The 24,384-nt window shown below is 50.7% G+C and overlaps 1 protein-coding gene across 6 annotated transcripts in view; it reads right to left on the bottom strand.

The window, feature by feature from the left end:
* Positions 1-24,384, bottom strand: part of RASSF7 (Ras association domain family member 7) — a 33,634-nt gene that overhangs the window by 2,766 nt on the left and 6,484 nt on the right. Inside the window, exons 1-3 of one of the 6 annotated variants that reach the window (XM_088166731.1) lie at positions 14,356-14,445; positions 1,923-2,076; positions 842-1,746 (exon numbers count right to left, since the gene is read on the bottom strand). In XM_088166731.1, the coding sequence (XP_088022857.1) occupies positions 842-1,746; positions 1,923-2,025 (1,008 nt within the window). In that variant the 5' untranslated portion in view covers positions 2,026-2,076; positions 14,356-14,445. Of the gene's footprint in view, positions 1-841; positions 1,747-1,922; positions 3,767-3,795; positions 6,659-14,355; positions 14,446-24,384 lie in introns of those variants that run through there. The other 5 variants (XM_014873569.2, XM_014873570.2, XM_088166730.1 and 2 more) reach the window with 5 other exon arrangements.

The raw sequence follows: 24,384 nt of genomic DNA on the forward strand, positions 1-24,384 counted from the left end.
CCTCAGGGGTACTGTGGCTCAGCTGCCCCTCTCGGGGGGCCTGCAGGAAGGGACGTGCCCAGGCAACGGGGATGAGGAAGGCATTAGTTTGGGAACAGCCCTGCTTTGCTGCATCTCCACAAGAGGGTGTGAGCAGCCATCAAATGGCTAGGAGATGCCAAATGCAAATGAGATGCTCAAGGAAAGATGCTGAAAGCATGGACAGCCTGGGGAAGGCCTGGCTGGATAAAAGCTTCCTTGTTTTGCTCCACCAAAGGGGACACGGTGGGTGGAAGGTGGGAGTCACGCAGCCCCTTGACCCCTGATGCTGGGAGACTGCAACAGGCGAGCTGGGGAGGGGGGGATAACAGCTCATCCCCAGAGCTGCCATGTCCACACTGCACAGCCCCCCACGAGCCCAAGGCCTGCATGGTCAAAAGACTTCGTGCACAGGCACCATGGGGACCTGTGCTATCCCCTTTGTGACTCCTTCATCCAAGACAACATTGACCCTTGTGCCAATGCCACCAACCCCACACGTGGACCACTTTCTCCAGCACCATTGTCTGTGCAGGAGCAGGGTGATCCTGTGCTCCCAGTGAACCAGTCAGGAGGAGCATTAGCCCAGATGTAGCTTGCACGGAGAACAATGGGTGTGAGACCCTGTGCCAGTGGGGCAAGAGTGGTGGTGTTTCTCTGTCAGTGAACACTGCTGCTGAGAGCTGTGCACCCAGACCCAAGTTCACTGTGGAGTGACCAACCCCATTCAACCCATTGGTTTCCAATGTATCCGGAAAGCTGGTCCCACCCCCTCCCGAAGGTCTTACTTACACGTGGGGTGGCTCAACCCAGTCCTACCTACCTGTAGGTTCTTTTCAGCTTCCTCCAGGGCCTTCTCTACACTGGCTAGGTTGCTCTCCAGTTGGGTGCCTTGCTTGACCTTGGCCTCCAGGTCCCTTTTCATTTTGGTGGCCATGTCCTCCAGCTCTATGGGGCTGGGCATAGAGATCTCCTTCCCCCTCTTGGCCCTCTCGGCCATCTCCCATTGGATCTCCTCCTGCAGGGCTTCAGTCCGGACACTCAGCTCATAGATCCTCTGGGTGTACTCCTCCAGGCTGGCCCGCAGACTCCTAACCCGCTCCTGCCGCTCCCGCTCGCACTCCTTTTCCAGCCGGAGCTCACTCTGCCAAAACTCCTCCTCGCCCAGCTCCGTCTCATTCCTCCGCACCAGTTGCTCCAGGTAGAGGATCTCATTCTCCTGCCCGGCAAGCCGGCTGCGCTCCCAGAGCCGTAGGTCCATTTCTAGGGTGTCCCCATGGGCCTCCAAGGAATGCAGCTGCTCCTGCTGCTGCAGCACTCTCCTAAAAAGCTCCTCCTTGGAGGGCTGGACAACACCACCCCCCTCCAAGTCTAGCCCGTCCCGAGTTTGGTGCCTCCATCGGCTCACGGTGAACAGGTCGCTGGAACCTGCAGGACCCAGGTTGAAGGTCATGGATTTTTTCGGCTCCCTGGAACGGGGCCCATCTATGCCGGCGAGCCGGGGCTTGATGGGCAGGCTGGCCCGGATGAACGTCCTCTCGGGAGCCTGGGGAGCGCCCTCCGAGGAGGGCCGCTCGGCCATGCTGGGGCCGGTCCGCCGCAGGATGAACTGCACGTCGTTGGCATACTGCCCGCACTTGGCCAGCGACTCCAGGGGACACTCCAGCGGCAGCAGCTGCCGCTCCTTCTCCCGCAGCTTCTGCACCAGCACATAGCGGCCCGTCTGACCTGCCGGGGGGAGGCGAGCACATCAGACTGGCAGAGCAGAAGCCAGCAGGGGTGTGCTGAGGCTGCTGCCCCACGGGCAGTGCTGGTGGCATCCCCACCTCCACCCACCCGAGGACTCCTCCTCCCAGGAAGAACCTGCAGATGGGGCATCCCCCCAGCAGATGGAGATGGCTCACCGATGGCCCGCGCTAGGGCGATGACCACTTCTTGGCAGGTGGTTTGCTCCGAGACTCCACACACGACCCTCTGGATCCCATCCACCCAGACCTTCAGCTCCATCCCCACGGCTGCTGGGGCTCAGGTGCTCTGGGTCATTGCAGGACAGGCTGCCTGTGCGGAGAAAATAAACCAGGTTTCCATCCCAAGCCACTAACAAGGAATACAAGAGGCTTTAAAAGCAGTGTCATTAAATCATCGTCCCATGGCATGAATCCTAGACCAAGAAGTGGTTCGCTGCCACCCTGCGCACAGATTGCATTTTTGCTGATGTTATTAAACACTGATATTCATCTGCAAAGAAAATATTTTTCTTTCCTCATGTCTGGACAGCGGGTCCAAATCTTCCCGTGGTGGGAATTGATGGGTGTGTGTGCCTGTGTGGTGCCCAAAAGATGCCCAAGCTATTTCTGTTGCAAGCACAGACTTTTAATGAGTTTTCTGGACTTTCAAATTTTCAGAGACATTTCAATGACAGAATGGCACTGAGGGGTTTTCTAAACAACACTGGAAAAGGCAGATGAACTGCTGGCTGCCCACTTTTGCAATGATATAGAGGGAAGGTGCAGATTATGCACATTTTAATCTTTTCATATTTACATCCATCTCAATTTATCAGAGAGGGATTAAGAAATTAAAATAAAGCCTCTTTCTGAACAAAAGCATGACCAAAGGCAGGGTTTGGGAGGGATAGTCAGGCATAAACACCCGTGACAAAGCTCAGGCTCTGACTAACATCAGGGCCCAGCTCAACTCCTATCCAGTGGGCACTACTACCTTAAAACAACACCTGTTAGCCTGGGCACACCTAACTCCTGTGTCTTCCAGCAGCTCAACAACTGCAACCGTCATAAATTTTAAAAAATTAAGCACAAGCTGTAAAGAACTCAAATATTTGATCTTACAGTGTTTTCAAACACAGCACAAAGATGTATCTATTTTCCCTGCTATAACACTGGCTTCAACAGTGTCAGTCTTGTCTGAAAGCCCCGGATGGAGTAACATACATGAAATTTTCAGGCCCTCCATCCAGGGGGTCACAAACTGCTTTCCCAGCCTCACCTGGCTGGTTGCAGCCCCTCCTTCCACTCCTGCTATCCCAAGTTAGCAGTCAGGCTGTGAGAAAGACTGACCTTAGGTTCAACTCCACTTCTCCATTATTTTTTGTTGCCTACTTGAGTAATCAAAGAGAGGGCTTGAAGGGTCCTGGCCCCGGTGATGAGGAATTTTAATGACGGCGTGAGAAAGGCAAGGAGAAACCCGGGAAGACACGGCTTGGCGAGGACATTCTGCGCAGGTGCTGGGTCCTGCTGGTGCCACCTCCCTGCCCACCTCCAAAACACGGGCACAGAGCAGCCGTCACAAATACCTCAGCGCTGAGCTCATGTTTGCCTTGGCCGAGCAGCCGGGGAAAACTGTGGGGCTGAAGGACACCTCGGGTTCAGCCCACCTCCCTGTGAGCCCCAGACCACTAAAACTTGCAGGATATAAATTTAAAACCGTGTTTTGGCACAGCTCCCCAGTCCTGTGTATTCAAGGCTGCCGCTGTCCCCCGGCATGGAGCAAAGTCCAAGTGCCACTGCGGCACCACCCAAATCACCCTGAAACCACTGCTGTTCACCGTCCCCAAACCTCCCCCTCAGCTGCACCCTGACACCAAACTGGGGTGCAACACATCCCACAGAGCACTTCCTATCCCCCCCTCTTCCCTGGCCACGGACCAAGCTAGTCTCAAATCCGGCTTCTTGTGCCACCACCCAGTAAGAGGGTGAGGAGCTTAAGAATAAACAAGAAAAATAACGCAGCTTGTTGAGTGGCACCAAACAGTCTCACCTTGCTGGCAAAATCCAGTGGCTGCTGAGTGCTGTGGGAGCAGGGTGGCTGCTGGCACACGGGTCCCAGGCGCCCGTCCGGGTTCAAACCAGGCACCAACCTCCGGCCCCGCCCTGGCCAGCCTTCCAGGCAATCATTTACCAGAGCCCAGCATGCTGCCAAAAAGCTGGGATGAGAGGCAGCCAGCTTTGCTCCTCATGTAAGAGAAACCCCCCCAAAAAAGCAGCCAAGGCATAATGCCCATCATATTCTCCAGCATGCCAAAATCCAATGGATTTTACTGCTTCCTTAAAACCTTGCAAGCACAGGAGAGTCCTTGCTGTAACCTCTGGGGGTTTTGGGAGTTGTCTCCAGCTTGCTGCCAGATACAGGATGTTATCTGTCCCTTTGGAGAGGGCTGGGGACTGCTCCCTTCTCTGCCTGCTCTCCCCTTGCCTTCTAGGGAGGATCAGCTTCCACTCAAAACCAGCCTGGCTGCCCCTCTTCCCTCAAATCCCTGGCCTCACGAGGGAGCTGACAGGATGAAGGCTCATCCTTATCTGAGGGGACCTGCAATGCTCTCCAAACCCCTCAGTTCCTGCTTGGGAGGGACATTACAGGCTGCACTCAGCATCTCATCCCCAGTATTCCATCATGGCAGCATCTGCCTAGTTAAAAAAAACCCACCACCATAAAACCCCATTAGGCAATAAACCTAAAAACATTCACCTTGCCCCAAGCATCACCTTCGTTGTAACCCACTCAGTTCTTTACCATCACTCAAAGCCACAGCAGCTGGGGGTGAGTCTCATTGCTCCACTTGCAATTAGACCCCCTCCTAAGGAGTTTCTCTCCTAACCCCCTGCATTAACAGTGGGTGCCTTCGTTATACCACCAGGTAGGAGAAATAACAAGCTTTTTTTTTTTTTTGGGCAAGAATTACTTTTCTTGGGTAAGAGCAGCTTCTCAGCAGAAGGCAGGTTTCCAGCTGCCTCTATTTGTATTTGCCCCAGGAGGTTGCTTTGATCATGAACCAGAAGTGCAGGCAGCTGCCAGGCCCTACCCCAAAAGAGCACCAGGGAAGCCAGCAGGTGGCTGTGGGTGCCAGGACACATGATGGCTGCTCCCAAAGGCTACTCATTTTATTCTTACCCCTCCCCACTATGGATTCCTAAATAATTTTTATTGGAAGCAGATAAATAAAATGACTAATTTTCTGTTCCCTTTCCCCATGTGATGGGTCCTAAAATTGAGGGTAGGGATGATTCATACCATTACTTCAACAGATTTCCTATCTGGAAGTCAGAATTTCAAATGCTGACACTAAAATAATTTTTTTTTTAAATTAAAAATCTCAGATCTTGCAGCTTCATTTTGATTCCTGGCACTGCTGTCTCCCAGCCTCCCTGAAACTGTCAGGCTAAAGGAAGTGGAGATGAAGGAGTATTTCTGCACGTGCAGGAGGATGCACATCTTGCTCGTGCAAACTGCCATTCTGATGGCTGCTGGGACTCACAGGGGTTTGGTGATCTCCCCTGGACCTGAAATAACAGAAGATTGGCCAGTCACCCTCCTCACAGAAGTGAGGACCACTCCCGATTTGTAGAGCCACCTGCTGTGTCTCCTATGGGGTCTCTCAGAAGCTGAGGCAGCACCTTCCAGCCAAGGACTGTAAGCACTTTGAAAGAGTCTTTTATGTTTTGCCACCCACAAGAATAATAATTAAAAAAAAAATAAAAAATCAAAATCTGCTTCAGAAAAAGCCCACCTATTTTGCACCCAACAGCAAGGCCTGCTGCACCTCAAACACCAAAGCACCCCAAACATCTGTACCACAGCTCCTAAAAAGGACCATCTGGGGCCAGCATAAAGGTTTGGAGACGGGCAATCTGCCAGCACGAAGGTTTCACCCATTTTTGCAGGTTCACTCACCCCCCTCACTATGTCCACCCCCTGGCAGGGAGCTGGGTACAGGGCCAGGTGGCAGGAGAGCAGTGCCACAGGGAAGGCTTCCAAGAAAGCCTAATTAAAAGTGAAAGGAATCCAGAAGACCAGCCTTTCGTGTCAGGGTTTGGGCTGAGGGTAGGACCATAAAGACTCACAGTTAATAAACTGCATTAGTACTTGAGAGCAGGCTGAAGCACCAAGGTGTCCATAGGGACCAGCAGCTTTGCATCCCTTTGGATGCAGTCCAGGAAAATGCTGGGGTACTCTCAGTTGTTTTATTTCTACTTTGAACCTGAACCTCTGGCTCCTCTCCCACCCAATGCCAGGGGGATGCTCATCCCAGCCAGACACACCAATAAAAACCCCAACCCAATACATGAGTAAGGAGTGAGTGGGGAGGGAGGGGTGGCCCTGTGCTGCCATCTTCCGTGCTGGGGCACTGGCAGGCTGGCTGTGACTCACTGCCCTGGATCGACTGCTGCTGTGACACATCCAGCAGCTATTTCATACTTCCTCAAGTCTCTCCCTGCTCCTAGCACCAGGCCCAGCTCCTGCACCAAAGGGGAAAGATGGTACTTGCCTACCTGCTGAAACCTCTGGTGGGGCAGAAGCCTCCCTATTACTCTGGTGACCAACACAGAGAAGATCCATAAATAACTGAGGCCTCTTGGCAACACCTGCAGCAGGTTGGAGGGGACAAGACGCAGTCCAGGTTTCTCTCCAGGCCATGAACTGTGTCCTCCTGCCTTGGGACCCTCTTTTGGAATGACACCAGCTGCCCTTGGCTGAGCTGTTACAGGGACTGAGCAGTTCTGCTGGGCATTCCATGCCGTGTCCATCCCAATGCTGCACACGGGTCAGCTATGGCAAGGTTTGACGTTGTAGCACATCCCAGGCTGGGCAGAGATGACCAACCACATCTCTGAACAAGCTGTTCCTGCAGCAGAGTCTGGCAACCACCCATGGTCACTGCCAGCACAGCTGGGAGCACCAGGCAAAGCCCCAGCCACTTGGTGCATGACCTTTCCACCATTCCAGGCTGTCCTGAGGATCCTGAAGGAAACACATGCCCTGGCCTGGTACAAAGCAGGCAAGAGGGTCGCCTACCAAAGAGGACAGTGTCCTGCCCATCGGGGTGGGATGCTCGCACAGAGCTCCAAACTGGAGCAGCAAATGGGTTACTTCATCCCAGCATAAAGAGTTGACAGAGGTTAAACAAGCTCAAGAGGTGACAAACGAGTCCTACCAGAGTGGTCACAGCCCAGAGAGGCTGCTCTTCATCCTTCCACGGTCACAGGGAGGGTGTGCAAGTGCTTCTCACCCCCCAGGCCTAAGGAAGCCGCCAGCTCTTTCCTAAGGCAGCCACAGGTCCCCAGGAGCAAGGAAGCAGCAGGCATGGGGCTCTAATTCACACCCAAGCAGCTTAGTTAGGGGTGCTCATAATAGCCCCATATCCTCAGTTCACCCATCATCCCCCATCCAGCTCCCTACTCGGACATGTTATGCCTGACAGAAAGCCCTAAAAATTGGCAAATTACCAAAATCAGTAATTTAACCCGAAGGTGCACTTTTACCAGAGATGTAACAGAGATGTGTGTGGATCTCACACACCCCCCCAAGGATCTGCTGCCTTTCAAGAGCAAGCAGCTTCTTCTGGAGGCATCCTACAGTGCATAATGCACACTTGGCATCAGCAAAAGTTACATCCGTGTTTCAAGGGCTTTTTGCACTAAAGGAGATCAAAGGAAAACTATGTCTTGTGGCATTTGCATGCTCGAGAGCTAAAGCATGACTTGAGCCAGAAATCATAGACCACCACCAAAATCCTCTGGCAGTCCAAGGGGGGACATGTCCCACACAAGGATCTTGCAGGAACTGCCCAAAGAGACAGATTTCTGGAGAGCCATAAGCACCACACCAGCAACCCCCCCTTAAGAGATAAACAGAGGCTTAGAGATTTTCTGCTCCACTTCCTCCCAAAAATTACAGACCCATGCTAACATGCCTGGGGAGGCTGGCCAGTGTTGAGCAGGGCAGGAAGAGTCAGGGACAAATCCTGCCCAAGGCTGTGATGCAGAATGGGGACAGTCATCAAGGTGATGGCCTTCAGCAGGGATTTAGGGGAGGGAGGCTCACCTCATGACTGGTGACAAAGACACTCACTCACTCCATGCCACCCCCACCTGCCAGGATTTCTGGTTTTTAACCCAAGCTTTTGGGTCTGCTGCAGCATCAGACCCACACAAAACCAGGAGAAACAGAAACAGCACTGTAAAGAAGCTGGGAAACCTTTTCTCCCTCTTAGACAAGACTATGATTTGTGGCCATGGCAGGTCAGCATTGAGAGTCATACGAAAACATCAAGAATCAAAGCCAGTGACATTTTAGGGATGATTACTAGTCAGTTCACCCTACAGATGAGCCACCAACCAAAAGCTCATTATAAATTAAAAGCAGCAAAAACACCCCTCCACCTACTGCACACACTCACATTACAGTGTTTCAGCCTGGAAGCGGAAGGATCATCTTTCACACCTCCTTGCATCATCTTTCTCCCTTGCAGCACTAATGGCTACTGCCCATGGGGGGAGAGCTGGCAAGGAAAGCCTGCCCTAAACACGAAGGTTTGCAAGGGAACCATTAGCAGCACCTGCTATTCCTGTAACCATTACCATCACCCCTAGTCCCACATGTGAAGAGTGACTTCAGGAAAGCAGCTGGAAATAAATCCGTAGATAAGAATCCCCAAGGGGGAGAAGCAAAACTAGCAAGAGTGTGTAGATGAGAGGGGAAAGAGGAAAGGCTTTTGCACTGCCATGCTCTTTTTTTCTTGTGCAAGTGATTGCACCCTGCTCCAGGATGGACTTAGATTTGCCCCCAGTACAGGGACAAGACTAGGTCTAGGTATCTTGGGGCTCTAGGCTGATCTAGATCAGGTTCATCATCTTTAGGGGATGACTCACAATCCAGGTGCTAAAAGACAAGCTCCGAGGGGTATTTGCCAAAACATCCACACAAACACAACCATGGCACTCATATGCCAGCAGCTCCAGAACCCCTGCTGTGTTCATCTTCCACAGCAGGCGTCAGCGAAAGCACGCCGCAATTTGTCAACATTCCCCTGTTATTACACACCATCACAACAGGAGCAATCTTGAGAAGCAAGAGCCTGCTCAAGCCTTGGAAATACTCCTCCCGAGCCAAAGAAGAGAACCTCCATTCCCCCTCACCTTCAAAGGTGAGACCAAAACAGGGAAAATCCAGCCAATGAGGTCCCTCTTCCAATGGCTCCAGAAGAGCCAGAAAGGCCCCTCAAAGCACAGCTTCCCTGAGACGCCTGCCCAGTCCAGCCCAGAGGATGAGATGAGCCTTGACCACCTATAATGCAAGCAGAGACGCTCACTCTCCCTGTCTCCTGTCAAATTAATCAAGATTTTCATCCCCATAGGATTACAGGAAAATTCAGTCTCTGCAGCTGTCCTGCAAGTAGGACCAGGACATGAAAAAGCCAAACGACCTATAAATATTATCCGTCCAACCTGCCTTCCAGCCTCCTTTAGAAGTGCTGGTGTCAGCAATCAGCAATCCTCTTTCCATTTCAATTCTCTTCCTGCAGGAAAGGGTAATTAACAAATTAGCAAATGCACAACCAGGGATAAACCTTCCAGATTTTATTCTCCATTTCCAGAATAACTTGCAGTTTCCTACCCTGCTTCACAAAGCAGCCACCTGTCAAGGACACACTGCTGAGTGTCCAGAGGAGACAATGCACAGATGAACATGCAGGTGCATGCTGCCATGGATGTTTATTTATAACTTTTTAGGATTAAAAAGGATTTTAATGACCCTTTGCAGAGAGCTGAACAGGCTCCTTTTTCTCACATGCCCAGACACAAAGACAAATAAATAAGAGACTCAAAATGAATCCTGGCTGGAACCTTTGATAAGACCCCTGGGTATTTTAGAAGTCTCTGCTTTCACATAACCTGGCACATGACTAATTAGGTGGAGGTAGCATCAATCACTGCCTGAACCCACCCAGAGACACTAAGCTCTTTAAAGCAGTAAAATCACAGCATATCTCTGGAGAGGCAAATGCATCTGGGACATCCATCCAGGGCTACAAATCACAGTCCTACAAGTGATGGAAATCATGGCTGCAGCACAACCAACTCTAATGCCCCAAACTGCCTTGCTGGACTTTTGGCTGAAGGGGTTTTAATGCCAGCAAAGGGCTCCATCTCCTGCTCCATACACTTAATGATACCTGAATGACCAAAATGGGATAGGAACCTGTGCTGGGGACTGGGCCAGCACTCCTGCCTGCAGAGAGTGGGAGACTCAATAAAAATACATTGTTTCTTCTGGAGCATTTAGGTGCTTAATCCTCATGGAGCTAATGCGCACATGGGGTCACTTTGGAGAAATATCTACATTTGAAATTCCCAGCAGGTCATTAAACAAAGCCAAATAAAAAGAGAACAATACCAAATCCAATGTCTCAGCCTAGGCAATCCTCAAACTGCATAAGGCACTCCAAGAAACACTTGAGAAGGAGTTCTGAGGGACAGCTAGTCCTCAACAGGCAGCACCTCAAAGATTCAAAGCCATGTTTCCAGCACCTCCACTCCTGGGTCCCAATGATGCTTCTCCTCCATAGTGGGAGAGCAAATGTCTTTTTCCAACATATGATGCTGATTTTGCAAGATTTTTAAAAGACTAGAAAGAGCAATAGAAAGGGTCTTAAAAACAAAACAAAAAAACAAAAACACTCAAACAAGTACAGGAATCCTTTATGCATGTATACCTATGCAGATACAGCTTTTTTTCCCTGCTGATGGTGGACAAGTGGGAATACCTTGGATCACATATGATGGGGTACAACCTTGTGCCCAGGCTGGGATAACCCTGGGAAAGCCTTGCAGAGCCACTCCTTTGGGATGGAATCCTGAGGACTTGACAAGCTGCCCTGAGAAAGTCCTATCCCAGAGGAATCAGGGCAGGGAGAAGAGGAAGGAGAGATGACCTCAGAGCAAGCCTGGGAAACACCTAACTTTCTACAGGCACAAACCATCAAGCAAAGACCTGGGCATACTGACCATGAGCTGCTTTCTGACAATTAAGCCGTTCCTCAGAGAAGAGTGTGTGTGTGTGTGTGTGTTTGTGTTGCAGGAACTAGCCAGCACCGATCACAACATGCAAAGAGGTCCACCCAGCATTCCATACCACAAGTATGTTTGGCTCTTAGCAGAAAGGAGTGCTGACACCTCCAAACATTGCCAGAACTTGGAAAAGAAAATAAAAATTGGCAAATGAAAACAGCAACCACAAAGCCTCCAAAAAAACCAACACAACCCATCTTTATTCTTATCTAGAGACGCCTATGCTGTTTATCCAACCTGCTGCACACCACCAGCTGCCTCAGGCAAGCATCCAGAGGCAAAGACCAGCTTCCTGCTGCACACTCACATTTCCTGGGGAAAGCAATGTTCACAGCAGGAACCATCAAACCAGCAAGAACCCAGAAGTGCTCTCCCCGTCAGACAGCTTCACAACATCATCTAGGTGCCAATGGTTTACCTGGGCTGGCAGGAATAAATGGGAGCCAAGGGGAGGCTGCCACTCACTGGGCTTCTCTGTCAACACAGCAACTCTCCTGGAGGATGCTCTAGGCGTCTCTTGTCCTAGGCAGTCCCTGCTCTGCTCAGGAGCACAATGGGTCTAACACCACAGAGGACATCCATGAGAGGCTCTGGACCCCAAAAGGCTGCTGAGAGCACTGTGACATTCCACTGTCATGCAGGAGGCACCTGAAGGTACACAGGAAAGGTCGAGCACAAGGCTCCAGAGATGAAGAGCTCCAGCAGGTTCTGTGTGCTGTAGCAGGCTTGGGAAGTAGCAGCAAAATAAGCATTCATGGCTCAATTATCCTGAAGTTTCCACCTATGTGTTTGGTTAAGTGTTATGTCAGGTTTGGTTTCAGGTTTTCCCCCCGTGCCCTGCTCCCCCCCCCCTTTTTTTTTTTCTTTTTAAAGCAACAAGTTATTCTAGATGACTAGCCTGGGGCAGCTGGAAGCACCCCAACCCTCAAGAAAGTGCTGACTCCAGCCCACAAAAAGCCAGATAATCAGCCACTTTCAGGAGCTCCTGAACTTGGCATCTGAAAAATGGAAGGACATAAAAATGTTAGCGATCCTTCACAACAACAGGATTCTGTTAAAAACCTTCAGTGGAGCCACGCTTAAGCTTTAATTTGAATACACAGGTTTACGAGGGCACAGACAAGTTGGGACAGATGGAAGAACATCCTTTAAAAAGATGCTCTTGAAAACAATGCATACACACAAAGCTGACACTTCAAGTGTCCCTCACGCTTTTATTTAAACTCGGGCACAGAGCAACCCATTGTCAAACAGCACCTGGATTTCTCCCTAGCTCACCACAGCACCCAACCTCACATGACTCCAGAAAATACTCTGCTCTGAAGCCTTGGCACACACATCACTGCCTCCTAGCCAGGAAGGATTAACTCTTTGTCTGGAATTGATCCCAAAGCATTCCCTCCCCAGCACATGGAGAAACAACAGAACAAGGGTGTAAGTCAATTCTGAGCACCATTGGAGGTTTTTCCTATAGAAGATGACAGGAACAAGACAGGACAGAGAGATGCTGAAAAACATGGAAGGGATGAACCAGTGTGGACCATGTAGATGTACTCAAGCAATATTTTTCTGCAGCACCTGGCAACAGTGAAGGCAACCACAGGATACATCTCCATTATGGAGGTGGACAACATGCACATGTTGCCAGATTATTGCTCGCGTCTGCCTCTTTAAGACCTGAGTAAAACTACTTTCCATGTCCCTCTCACACTCATTTGCAAATAGTTTTTTATATTTTAGAACAACTGGCATGCCCTTGCTAGGAAATAGTGCAGGATCCAGGGAATCGCAGTGCTCAATGCTGTGAGTGCTGGGCATGCACAGGTGCTGCAAGCAGCTCTCCCTGCCCTTGCAACTTTGTACGACGTGGTGGAAGAAAGGCTTCAGGAAGATGCGAGCACTTGTGGCAGCTTCTGGATTTCCACGCCATTTCGTTCAAGAGGGCATGGGGAAACCGGCAGAGATATGCTGAGAGGGAGTCCAGGCACCGTGCTCAGGCTCCCCCTCAGCAGATAACTGGGATGTGGGAGGATTCCTGGCATTCCAACAGCACCAACAGAAGGTAAGAACATCCCCCCCCAGCCCCTTTCTGAGAAGACACCACCAGCACTGCCTGATAAGGAAAACAAGCAGCGTTCGGAAAACGCTTCCCACTCCTACCCGCTGCAGATACAGCATGTGCTCACGGTTTGCTCGCCTCTCCATAAGAGGAGCTGCAATTCCTGCCTCATGAGGAGTGCAGCTCCCCACAGGGCTGACAGGTGTGTGTGCAGCACCGCTGCCCCGTTCCGGCAGGCGCCAGGGCCCCACCATCTGACAGCGGAGCTCCGGCATTCGTGCTCCCACACGCTCCCGGGGCCGGGGCCGGTGCCTGCCTGGCAAGTCCCGGCAGAGCACGGTGCCGTTAGCACCGGCATCCCGGGCAGCTGGCCCCGGTTCACGGCGAGCACCAGCCAAAGCTCCCGTCTCGCCTCTTTCGACCATTTCTCACCCGTTTCCGCCTAATTTCTCCTGAAATCGGCCATCCCAAGGGGAGTGCCACGGGCTGTGCCTGAGGCAGCCACTCGGAGTGAGGCGCACGGCTTTGACCCTTTCCTCCGCACCATGCCCTTGAACCCACGTTTGGGGTTTTAACCTGCAATTACAAAGTGCTGTTGCAGGGCAGGGAAAAAAAGGCAGGAGAGGAGTTTGGTGTCCCGTCCCCCCGCCCCTCCTCCCCGCAGCAGGCCACAAGTGGAGTTACGAAACAACCTGCCAACCTGCCGGCAGAGTTCACGGAAGGCATCAGAAGTATGCGGCTGGAGCCCGGCTCTTATCGAGGAATTTAACCCCTCTCCTCGGGGAGACGGAGACGTCTCGGAAGGGAGAAAGGACGGACGGTTTCGCCGCACGGATGCGAGGGGAGGAGGCTCCTGGCACGGGCAGCCGAGACCCCCACGAGGGCTCGGCTCCTCCGCCGGGGGCTCTGGCCAGCACTTGCGGCTCCCGCCGGGTTCGCGGTGCTCTTCTGCCGGCGGGGCCCGGTGCTGCGGCCGGTGCTGCTCCGAGCGCCTCGGGCAGGTGGGAGGCAAACACCGCGACACGACCGGGGCGGCACCGGGCAGGTGGCAGCGGGGCTCGGGCTCTCGCCAGTGCCGAACGCCGGCCCCAGTCACCCCAGCCCGGGCTCTCCCTGCGGGATCCGGGGTTCCTGCGGCGCCCTGCCCCAAGCCAGCTGCTCGCCGCCCCTGCCCCACTTTGCAGCCCCGTGGGCCCTGTCCGGCGGGGCGAGGCGCCGGCTGCCCCGGGGACGGCTCTGTCCGCGGCCACCCGCGGCCAGCGGCCCCGCCTCGGCCGCAGACCCCAGCTCGGGGCCGCTCCCGGCGGTACCGGCCCGGCTGCGGCAGGGCAGGGCCGCGCCCGGTGCTGCAAAGCAGCGGCAGCCGCTGCCCGGGAGGCCCGGCCCGGCTCTGCCGCTCCCGGGAGCACTCACCTGCCGCCGGCCCGGCCACGGCAGCGCGGCTGCGGCTCCGGTTCCTGCGCTGGGCGGCGGCGGCGGCGGCCGCTCCGCTCCGCTCCCTGCGCTCCGCAGCGGAGCCGCGCCGGCCCCAGCCCCGCCCCCCGCGCCCCGCCCCGCCAGGTGAGCGCCGCCCCCGCCAGGTGAGCCCCGCCCCACACACCAACCCCCCCCCCCGCATCACCTCGGCTGTTAAAAAAAAAAAAAAGTCTGAAATTCTCCTTTAAAAAATGAAAAAATCTTAAACGCTTCTTTTAAAACCTTCCCCGAACGACCTTAAATTCTCCTCTTTTTAAAAAAGTCATAAAACGTCTAAAAAAGTAATAAATTAAAAATCTCCTTTTAAAACCAAGTCCTAAATTCTCCTGTTTGGTTATTTTTTTAACAACTCATAAATTCTACCTTTCCCCCCAAAGTCTTAAACCCTGCAATAAAAATAAAACTTTTAAAATACCTTTTAAAAAGTATTGAATTCTCCTTTTATTTAAAAAGGCTATTAACTTGTCTTAAAAAAATAATCTGAAAACATTATCATGTTTTTTAAAAGAAGACTCAAAAACTCCTTTCCTAAAACCAAACCAAGTACTTCCCTATCCCTGACTCCTGGCTCTGTGGGGACCATACGAGCAGCTCATTCCTGCCTGAAAGTGCTCAGCCTGTCCGACAGCAGCTCCCTGAGCAGGATAGAAAAAACAATCCCTTTTCAGAGAGGAAGAGCTTGGCCTGGTGCACGAGGAGGGTGCAGCCCTCGAGCCCCATGTCCTTCAGCTGGCCAGGGGCTTAGAACGCCCTAAAACCGCAGAGAGATGACGGCAGGGAGACAGGTTCAGCCGGTTTGGGAAGAAGCAGGTGTCTGCTGCCGTGCTGGAGGGCTTTGGAAACTTCTCACCTCCTCCTTCTGTCAGCTTTTCCCATCCTAACTTTCAAAAAACCCACCTGAAAGCTCGCCCCACCCTGCATGCCAGTGTCCTTCCTTCATGGCCCTCCAAGCAATGGGGGTGGCTGTGATGGCATCAGCATCCCATCCTCGACGTCTGTGATGGTGAAGGTGCTCCAGCAAGGCCTGTGCTGGCACAACCCCAGTGACAGACACACAGTTACCTTTATATTTCTTTATCCAGAATTTCTTGTGAAATGTCCTACTGCTCACGAGAAAGGATAACCCACCCATCAGACCCTGGATCCCAAGGTGACTGCCCCAAACCAGATCTCGGGTTTGCTGCTCCACCACAAAATGCATGTTAATTTTAACTTATGGTCAGAAAAATCCCCATCTCATTTGGGTCTTATGATATCCTTATATAAGATTTATTATATCTTTAACTATTCCCTTCTCTACATGGAAGCTGCTGGGATTAGGAGGTGATGCAACATACAAGTCCATAGCTGTCACTCGGCAGATTTAATTGGGTTTTTAAATGAAGTTTTCTGTTGTTCTGACATATTCCTCATAATTATGATCTCCTAAAATCAGATAGTACATCTGGCACTCTGTAACACAGGCCATGCCCTGGGGACCTTACAGCACAGGAGGAACAAAGATCTATAAAAGAAAACAACAAAGGCTGTTCTCAGGAGATACATATCTTATTTAATAGGTTGGATACTCTTCTGAGATCCCAATCGGACACAAGCTCAGCAGAGGTTGACTTTCCACTAGCAAAGGATGGCTGCCTTTCTGTTAAGAAAAAGATTTTGACTTTTAAATCCTTCTACCTTTAGCAGGTTGTAAAAAGATTGGAAATCTCTTTTCATTTGTAACATTATTGCTGTGAAAAATAAATAAACTAACTCTGACTCACATATCTGCACGATCCCTTGATTCCTCACCCTATGAAGAGTTCTTCACAGCTTCCATCAACTAAGATGGATGAAAATGTCCAACGTAGAGTTTCACACTGGTGAGCTTTTCCAGGCTCATGGACCATCTTCTCCAGCCATAGCTCTGTCTCAGCCACCTTCAGATTTATTCTTAAAGTCCCTGTGATGTTGAGGCCATGTTCAGGGACTGACCAGGAACAGTGACTGAGCTGATTTCTGAGTTTGTGCCCACTGGTTCCTTGCTGGTTTTTCTACAGGTGTATCTTAGAGTTTTGACAAGTCATGTCCTCATTGTACACTGAGCAGCCAGGCTGTTTTAGGAAGGAGAGCAATGCTGTCTCAGCATCCTGAGCAGCTGAATCATAACCAAGCAGGTCCTTTGGCCTCTCCAGCAGCAGATGAGATAGCAATCCTATCTGAGTTTCCTCAAAGAAGATGATGCTGTCTCACTTTTGTTCTCAGGAGCACAACAAGAAGTGTCCTGGCAGAATATGTTTGCACAAAACCCCCTCCTGAGTACAAACCTGCTGAGGGTAATCAGCAGGTCACCAGCCATAGCCTCTCTTAGCAGACCACATCTTCCCTGGGACCCACCCAAAAGCCCAGCAGTGTTAGTCCGTGCTACAGTCCATGGCTGGTGTGGGGCATGAGGGGAAAATGGGTATTTGAGGCACCAGAATCTACAGACCTGTTGGGTTTTGGCTTTCGGCACAAACCCAAAACCCCCTGAGCTGTGGTTGGGAGGGAAAAGTAGAGGAAAGTTTCTTTTCCGGGCCCATTTCTAAAAGGAAAGAGTAGGAAGCCAGATTTCCTGAGGTGCCCCACATTCTCTGCTCCCCACAGAAGGTGGATGTGAGCAGCATCATGGCTGTCAAACCTTCCTGCCTGCTTTCCTCTCCTTTGCCCCTTGCCATGGACTCCTTGAGGCCATGGGAATGTGCCTCCAGATCCTGCAAGCCTCAGGAAATTTGACAGTGACTATCTTTTCCTGACACAGCTACAACATTTCATGTGCCTCAGAGAAATGACACAGTGCATCCCTTGTCTGGCTGAGCACATAGAAGGGCACGTTTTCCCCAGAAGATGAACTTCCCTCTCAAATAAAGACAATTGCCCCCAAAATCCCAGCATTTCCAGGAAAGCCCTGGCACCAGGAGAGGAAAGTGGCCAGTACCATATGGCATGTTGACTTTCTCTTCCAGCAGACACCCTCTACCTCAAAAGCTGTAATCCAAAGCTGGAAGTGAGGACCTCTCTCTCTCTCTCTCTCAACAATATATATAAATAATACTTATAATTACATCTCTAAATATATATATACACACACACACACATTTATATACACACAAGAGTACTGCCTTCTGTTGCCCAACACACATTTGTAGCAGTGTTACAAAATGCCCATTGACCCTTTCAGTACTCCTAGGGCTTTTGGAAGGTTTGGAGGGTATTAAGTTTTTCCAGGTTTCTTTGGAAGATTTTGAACTCACCATATGTTTTCTGGCAAGGGTTTTATTTTGTGACCATACACTGTTTTGGTGAGAGACAGAAGATGCTGCCTCAAGTGTAACAAAAGGGCTTCTCTGGAAGAATTTTTTCCTCTGTTTCTAGGACAACAAGAGACACGAGAAAGAAAAGATCCTGCAGCATCACAGGAAAGCCAAATCGGGGCTTGGCACTGCAGAACCCTGCAGCTGACTGCCAGGGTACTACAGACTGAACCCCCTCATTTCCACCCACAGCCCTGCTTGGGCTCGGGCTTGCAGGAAGGAGAGACCTTGGTCTGGTGGGGAGATGAGCTGTTCTCCTTCAAGGGCAGGGCTTCTGGCCTCTGAAATGTGATGCATTTCCCATTCTTCTGCTTTATTCCTAATAGGGACTCTTCCTTCCACCTCTGCAGCAAGCCTGGAAAAGTTGCTGGGCCCTTATCTCCTGTGGATGCAAGGAATGGGGATGCTCACCAGCAGCCTGCAGAATTGCAGTCCAAATCATTGGCCACCCAGCTCTGATGGCTTTGGATTGCCATGTGTAGGCACACAGCCCTTTCCCAAAAACACTGACAGCCACCCCAAGGTCTGCACATGCCTCTCTGATTTCCACACTCTGGTGGTGGGAGCTGTGAAGGGAGACCTGCAAAGGGTATCATGAAAATGGTGCCCAGCACACTCACAGTACAAAATGAATAAAAAATATCTGACCCCGATAGAGCCAGAGTCAAACGTTCCAGGTCTCTACAGCCTCCAGAAATCTGCATTGCCTGGTCTTTGCTAGAATGGCTCTTGCCAAAGACCCCAACAAGCAAAATCTACCTTCAAAGTGGAAGTGAGTAACTTAAAATTAGGAGGAGGGTTCTTACATATCCCTTTTGCAATAACAAATAGGAAAAAATGTGCTCGAATTAGGTTGGAACTCCTGCATTCCCATTCAGCAACCCCGGGGGAGAGCATGGCTGGATCATTACAACTTCATTGCCATTCCCCACTTCAAACAGCAAGTTGAGCTGTGTGACATCGGGAGCAGGAGAGGAAAGAACAGCTGGAACAGTGGTGGATGGAAGTGAGAGAGACAAAACGGATGGGAGAAACAGAAAGGGGAAAACACAACAGTAGCAGGAGAAGAGGCCCAGGACACATCCCCTAGGGTTGTGTTTCCCCTCCAGGTGCTGGGCAGAAGATCTGTTTTTCGCCTAGGAAATAGCCTCATTAATTATGGCTGTTGAGTATGGGAATGCAACAGCTCTTTGCCATTCTGCTGCTCGGGTAGTCTGTGACCCGAGCCGTTCAGGTTTCCCAAGCATTTAGCAGTGTGGTCATGCTAATTTAGTTCGGTTTTTCAAAGGCTTGTGGGGAAAAGTCCTCTTCTTCCCAGAGGCATTGAAAGTTTTGACCTCCTGACCCTCCCTTTTACTAGCAGGTTCAAAAGCAGCATTGCAGCTGTTAAAGTTTTTCTTCATGCCTCAATGATTCTCTGATGGGGGACCAAGCCGGTGTTTGTCTAGGCTTGACCTCTCTTCTTTGAGCCCGGAGATGTCTCTTTCGTTCAGTGCTACGGGCAGGGCAATGCTGGAAATCTCCCTGCCTTGCCATTCACTCCCTCCCTGCCTGCAAAGGCACCGGTGTCCATAACTAATCCATCCCCCACCAGGAGCCGGGGTTCCCAGCACTGATCCCATTTGTCCATCACACTGCAGATTCATTCACATTTAATCCACCATGACTTGTCTATGAAACACGACCCTCCTCCTGCTCTGATGCTGGAACCCATTGGCTTCCAAAAGTCAACTGCTGGTTTCAGGGGAAGAAAAAAATTCCCCTTCCAACAGGCTGGCCCGGCATGGACCTTTGGTGTCTCATCCTTCCCTCCACTGCCAAAGTTCATTATTTGCAGGGGACATCCTCCCCCTAATTTACACCTTTGTCACCACATCCAGGGTGACGGGCTCCCTCTTCCTCAAGGGCCACGATCCACCAAGGCACTTGAGCTCAAAGTTTAACGTCGAGCATCTCGTTCCAGGATGTAGCTCACATGTCACATCCCTTAGCTGGGACATTGGAGAGAGATGGCCTGATTTGTAATTGTTGTGTCCTGGATATTTACTCAAAGCAGCCCGATTTTCAAGCCAGGACAGGGGCGGTGCCTTCTGCTTTACCACAGGTCTCACCAGCTCATCTCCGTGCTGAAGCATTAGGTTAGGATGCAAAGTGAGGTGAGAGAAGGCAGGAGGGGAAACTCTCTGAACTACTCGTCCCTAGAGCTGTGGGATTAACCGCATTCACACCGACAGATTAGAGTCATTAAGGCAGTCATTAAAAAAAGGGAGAGTCCTACTGTGAATAATGGCAGGTGCTTCACACACCGGCAGGTGCCTGGTCCCTGTGGTGGAGGCTGGAAGGTGATGAGATAGTGATGAGTGTGAGACACATCTCCAAGGCAGGTGCATCACTCACCCTTTTCACACCTCTCCTGCCATCTGCAAATGGGGTCAAGCACAGGAATGTGCAGGGATGAAGGGCTGAACTACCCTGGATCACGTCCCCAGTGCCCATATTGCAGAGCACTCTGCAGGAAGGTGCTTCTGGTCGAAGCTGGGACAGGGACCTGTGCTCTGGGCTCCTGCACCCCTGCTCAGTTATTATCTCTTTAGGTGAGCTCAGCTTCTGGAGCTGCAAAATTGGGATCATGTTTACTTTGCTTCCAGGGGTGTGGAGGAATAATTAATTAATGTTTATGAAATACTTTCAGATCCCTGAACAAGAGGGTTGAGATAAGCAGCAAGGGTTCATGAGGTAGGTGGGAAGCGTTATGATGAATTATTGCGATTCAAAGGTAAATTACTGTTATTGCTACCGAATAAGCAGACACAGCCATTAGCCTCTGACAATCTGATATCTAACTCTGTTAGCTCCTTCTTCCCAACAAAAATGTGGTTTCATCTTTGCTACTCACACCCAGTTGAAATTGACTATAATAACCTGATAAATCATGTGAGGCTGACCCTGGTGCATGTGGATGAGAGCTGCAGCAGAACAGCTTGCACCACTGCCATGAGCTTCTCACCTCTGATAGCATCTGGGGGAGGCAGATCGCTCTTCCTTTGCAATGGGGAGCATCCCCAGATGCAGTCTCCCCTCCGGCTTCAAGCAGCAAACTTGCTGTGTGAGCTCCAAAGCTTGTGGCAAGTCAAGATGTGAGAGTGCCTAGATATGATCCCACCATTCACAGTTGCCACCCCTCAGGTGAGCTGGGGAACACGTCCTTGTGCATGCCTCCAGCCCAGCCTTTGCTTTAAAAGGCTTAAATCCCAGGAAAGGCCTTGCACTGGTGGTGGGTAGGAGGGCACGGGGGCAGTGACACAGGGAGCAGGCACACAGGAGCTTGGAATTGCTCTGAGCGGAGCTGTAAAGAGTCCTTAGGCAGTTTGGCCATCTTTGCCTGGAAACCAAAGCAAACCTGACCTGTTTTAAAGCAGTGTGAGTAAAGTGAATCCCAGGCTGGCGTGAACAGGTTTTTCTGGTTCTTGCTCCAGCTATTCCCCCTCCTTCCCTGCCTGGGCTCCTAGTTTCGAGCTGGGAGGGCACCTGAGCCTGGCACAGCTTCCACCCTTTAGGACACCTCTACCTGTGCCATTCCTATTGGCCCCTAATTGCTTTTCCACCACCATGCCTCAGCAGCCACCTGCCAGGCTGTGCTCCCAGAATCCCCCCCATTCCACATCTCCAGCCTCACAGCCCTCTCACACCACCTGCCCTGCAGGTGCCCTCCCACACCTTGCTCTGCTGCTGCCAGGTGTCAGAGCAGAGTCTTGCACCAGCTCCGTGCCTTGCTGGTACCCAAATGGGGACCTCGGGCAGAAATAAGGAGAGTCCCAAGCCTGGATTGCTTTTGGTACTGACTTGGACATCCAAGGCCACCTCTACACACTAGCTTGTAAAGTACAAGCAAGCTTCCTAGTTTACAATTGTCCTTTTTATACTCGAAACCTTTCTTTTAATTTTTTTTTTCCCTGCCAGGAAGACCAGGGTTACATATGAAGATCCCAATTCAGTAAGATAATTACCCCTGGGCTAGAACCCAACACTGAAGAATTAAACCCCTGCAGGATTTAAGCCTGAGTTTCAGTCCTTTTGAGTCAAAGGTCTTTGGAGAATAGCATTGAAGGCCTAAAATCATTCCAGTTCCTCAGTGCCTCCCTGGAAATCCCAGTCTGGTGGGAAAGCAGCTGTCTTTTTTAAAAGTACAATGAAGATAGCAATAGTTATCTTTAGCTGATCAAGTCCTGACTGGGTCCTATATGCACCTGAAACACACAAATAATACCTAAACAAAGAAGAGAGATTTTTTTGTTTTCCTCTTTGACAAAATTTTGCAGTCTTTATTTTAATTTTAAGGATAAATTGCTATCATCTTCAAGGGACTGATTTCTTATTAGCTATCGATTTTACATGAAGATGTTATTTGTCAGGATATTTATCTGCTCTCCATGTCCAGAGTACTAGAGTAGGATAGGTAATATCAACTGGAATTTGTTTGGGGAGATAAATAGAAAATAGATTTTATAACTTACTCTGCTAAGAATAAATAGTGCCCAATACTCTACAAAGAATCACTTAACCCAGGTTTTCCTAGTAACTACATAAATCATGCAAAGTCGCTTTTCCATTTGTATGTTAGTGGCATGCCTGAAACAGAAATATCATCCAACAGATGCACATTCAGCATGTATCTTCCTTTCTATTGGAAAGTCAGTAAATTGGCTTTTGCTTCCATAATGCTGAGCTCTTGGCAATTTTTGAGCACAGCCGTACTCAGCACACAGCAGGCAGCTCTAATAACAGGCGACCTAAGCAAAAAGGAGGATTTAGACTGCCCTTGCTCACCGAGATTTTCCACCTCTTAATAGTCAATATTTGCCTTCAGGCTGTGGGTTACTTAAAGAAGTCGGGCCAGCCCTGTAGCAGGGAGGCTTTGCAAAGTGCTGCTCGTCTCCTGCAGTGTGTGTGAGCCAGCACAGCCCCAAACACACACAGCAGCCCCGAGCAGTCCCCTCCAAACAGCACTCTGGCCAGCCCTGCTTTCCTACCAAGCATCCCCCTTCTCCCCCCAGGCATGGGAAAGATGCCTGGCTGCCATTCAGAGTGGGAAACAACTGAAAAGCCAGAAACTTTAGACGGGATGAAGGCTGGACTGTGTCGCCCTCAACAAGTGGGAGTTTTAGAAAACACCACCTTTGTGAAACCAGAGAGAGAAAACAATACAGAGGCTGGCATGGGCAATGAAATATGTATGTACCTAGGACCTCATCCAGCCCTCTCCCGCCACTGCACCTCTCAACTTTGCATTCAAGGGGCACTGGATCTCATCCAAAAACGATGCAGGGGAACAAATGTAGCCCTGGCAACCCCACCGAGGGCAGGGAGGAACAAAGAGGACCCCAGGGCTGAATTTGTTTCTATTTTTAATCCTTATCTTTACCCATCACCCCCATGCATGGAAAGAGGCTTCTCAGCTGTATAGATTTGCATTGCTATGGGAGTTTGAAGTGATAAAACATTTGGCCTGCCTATTCAGAAGCAATTAGTGATTCAAAGCAGCCTGAGACATCTTAAAGGGGCCTGGTTTTCCAAGAGACAGGTGCTCTGAGCTGACTTCAGGGAAAAACAAAGTTTTTTAGAGAAAAGAAGTCACTGGCTGCTTGAAAATGCAATTATTTCAAGTCTTAGTAATGAAAAATAAATATTGGACAGAAAATTCCAGATTAGGCTGGTAAAATCTGGGAGGAGGTGGGGAAGGAGGATGGTAGAAGGAGCTACAGGAATGCTGGTAGAAGGAACGCTTATCTATCTATTGAACACATAAAATTTATGTTTTCATGTTATGGGTTTCCCCTCCACCACCGTGACTAATGCAGGCAGAGCCATCCCAGCATCCCTGTCCCAACAGCATCAGCACCGAGACAGAATTTCTCACCCACACCTCCAACCAAGAGAGAAGGTATTTTTTTGAGCATTGCTGCTCTTAGACCTTTAAATCTACCTTGGCAAAAGGGCATCTTACCAGCCTTTAATCTGGCTGCAGCGACCAGCACATCCTGCCACTGTTGCAGGGCAAACTGAGGAAAGGAATGAGACCTGCACCACAGCCCATGCTGTTACAGGCTCTGGCAGGATGAGAAGCCCGGGAAAGGCAGCATGGGGACGACTAGCTCTCAAGGGCCTTGGTAAAACCCAAACTAAGGGCAAGATCGCCCATGCAGAGACATCAGGGCAGGACAAGTTGATATATAAATGTCCAGTGCAGAGAAGAAAGCACCCACTCTCCCCTGAAGGAGTTGTCCTGTGGTGTCCTCCCCATGCAGCTCCTTTTCTCCCTTTATCACCAGGCGACAGTTTCCTGCTCCTGAGAGCAAACTGAGGCTTTTGCTTTGTGCTGTGGAGGCTCCAGCTTCTCTCTATCCCCATGCTATCGAGTTATGCTGACACAACCACTGAATTGCTGGGTTCAGGAGAAAAAAGGGAGGAGGAAGAGATCTCTAACTTCCATCCGGAGGCGTCTACTCCTCCCCACTGTACTGTGTACAGCACCTGGACTCCCTGCTAAACCATCCCAGGCAGCCAAAGTCGTTTCCACTACACGTGCCACATAGCCCGGGGGCTGCTGCTGGGGCTCTGCCAGGCAGAGAACAGC

This window comes from Sturnus vulgaris, chromosome 6 (genome assembly GCF_052056855.1).
Source record: "Sturnus vulgaris isolate bStuVul1 chromosome 6, bStuVul1.hap1, whole genome shotgun sequence".
In the NCBI taxonomy this organism is placed as follows: Eukaryota; Metazoa; Chordata; class Aves; order Passeriformes; family Sturnidae; genus Sturnus; species Sturnus vulgaris.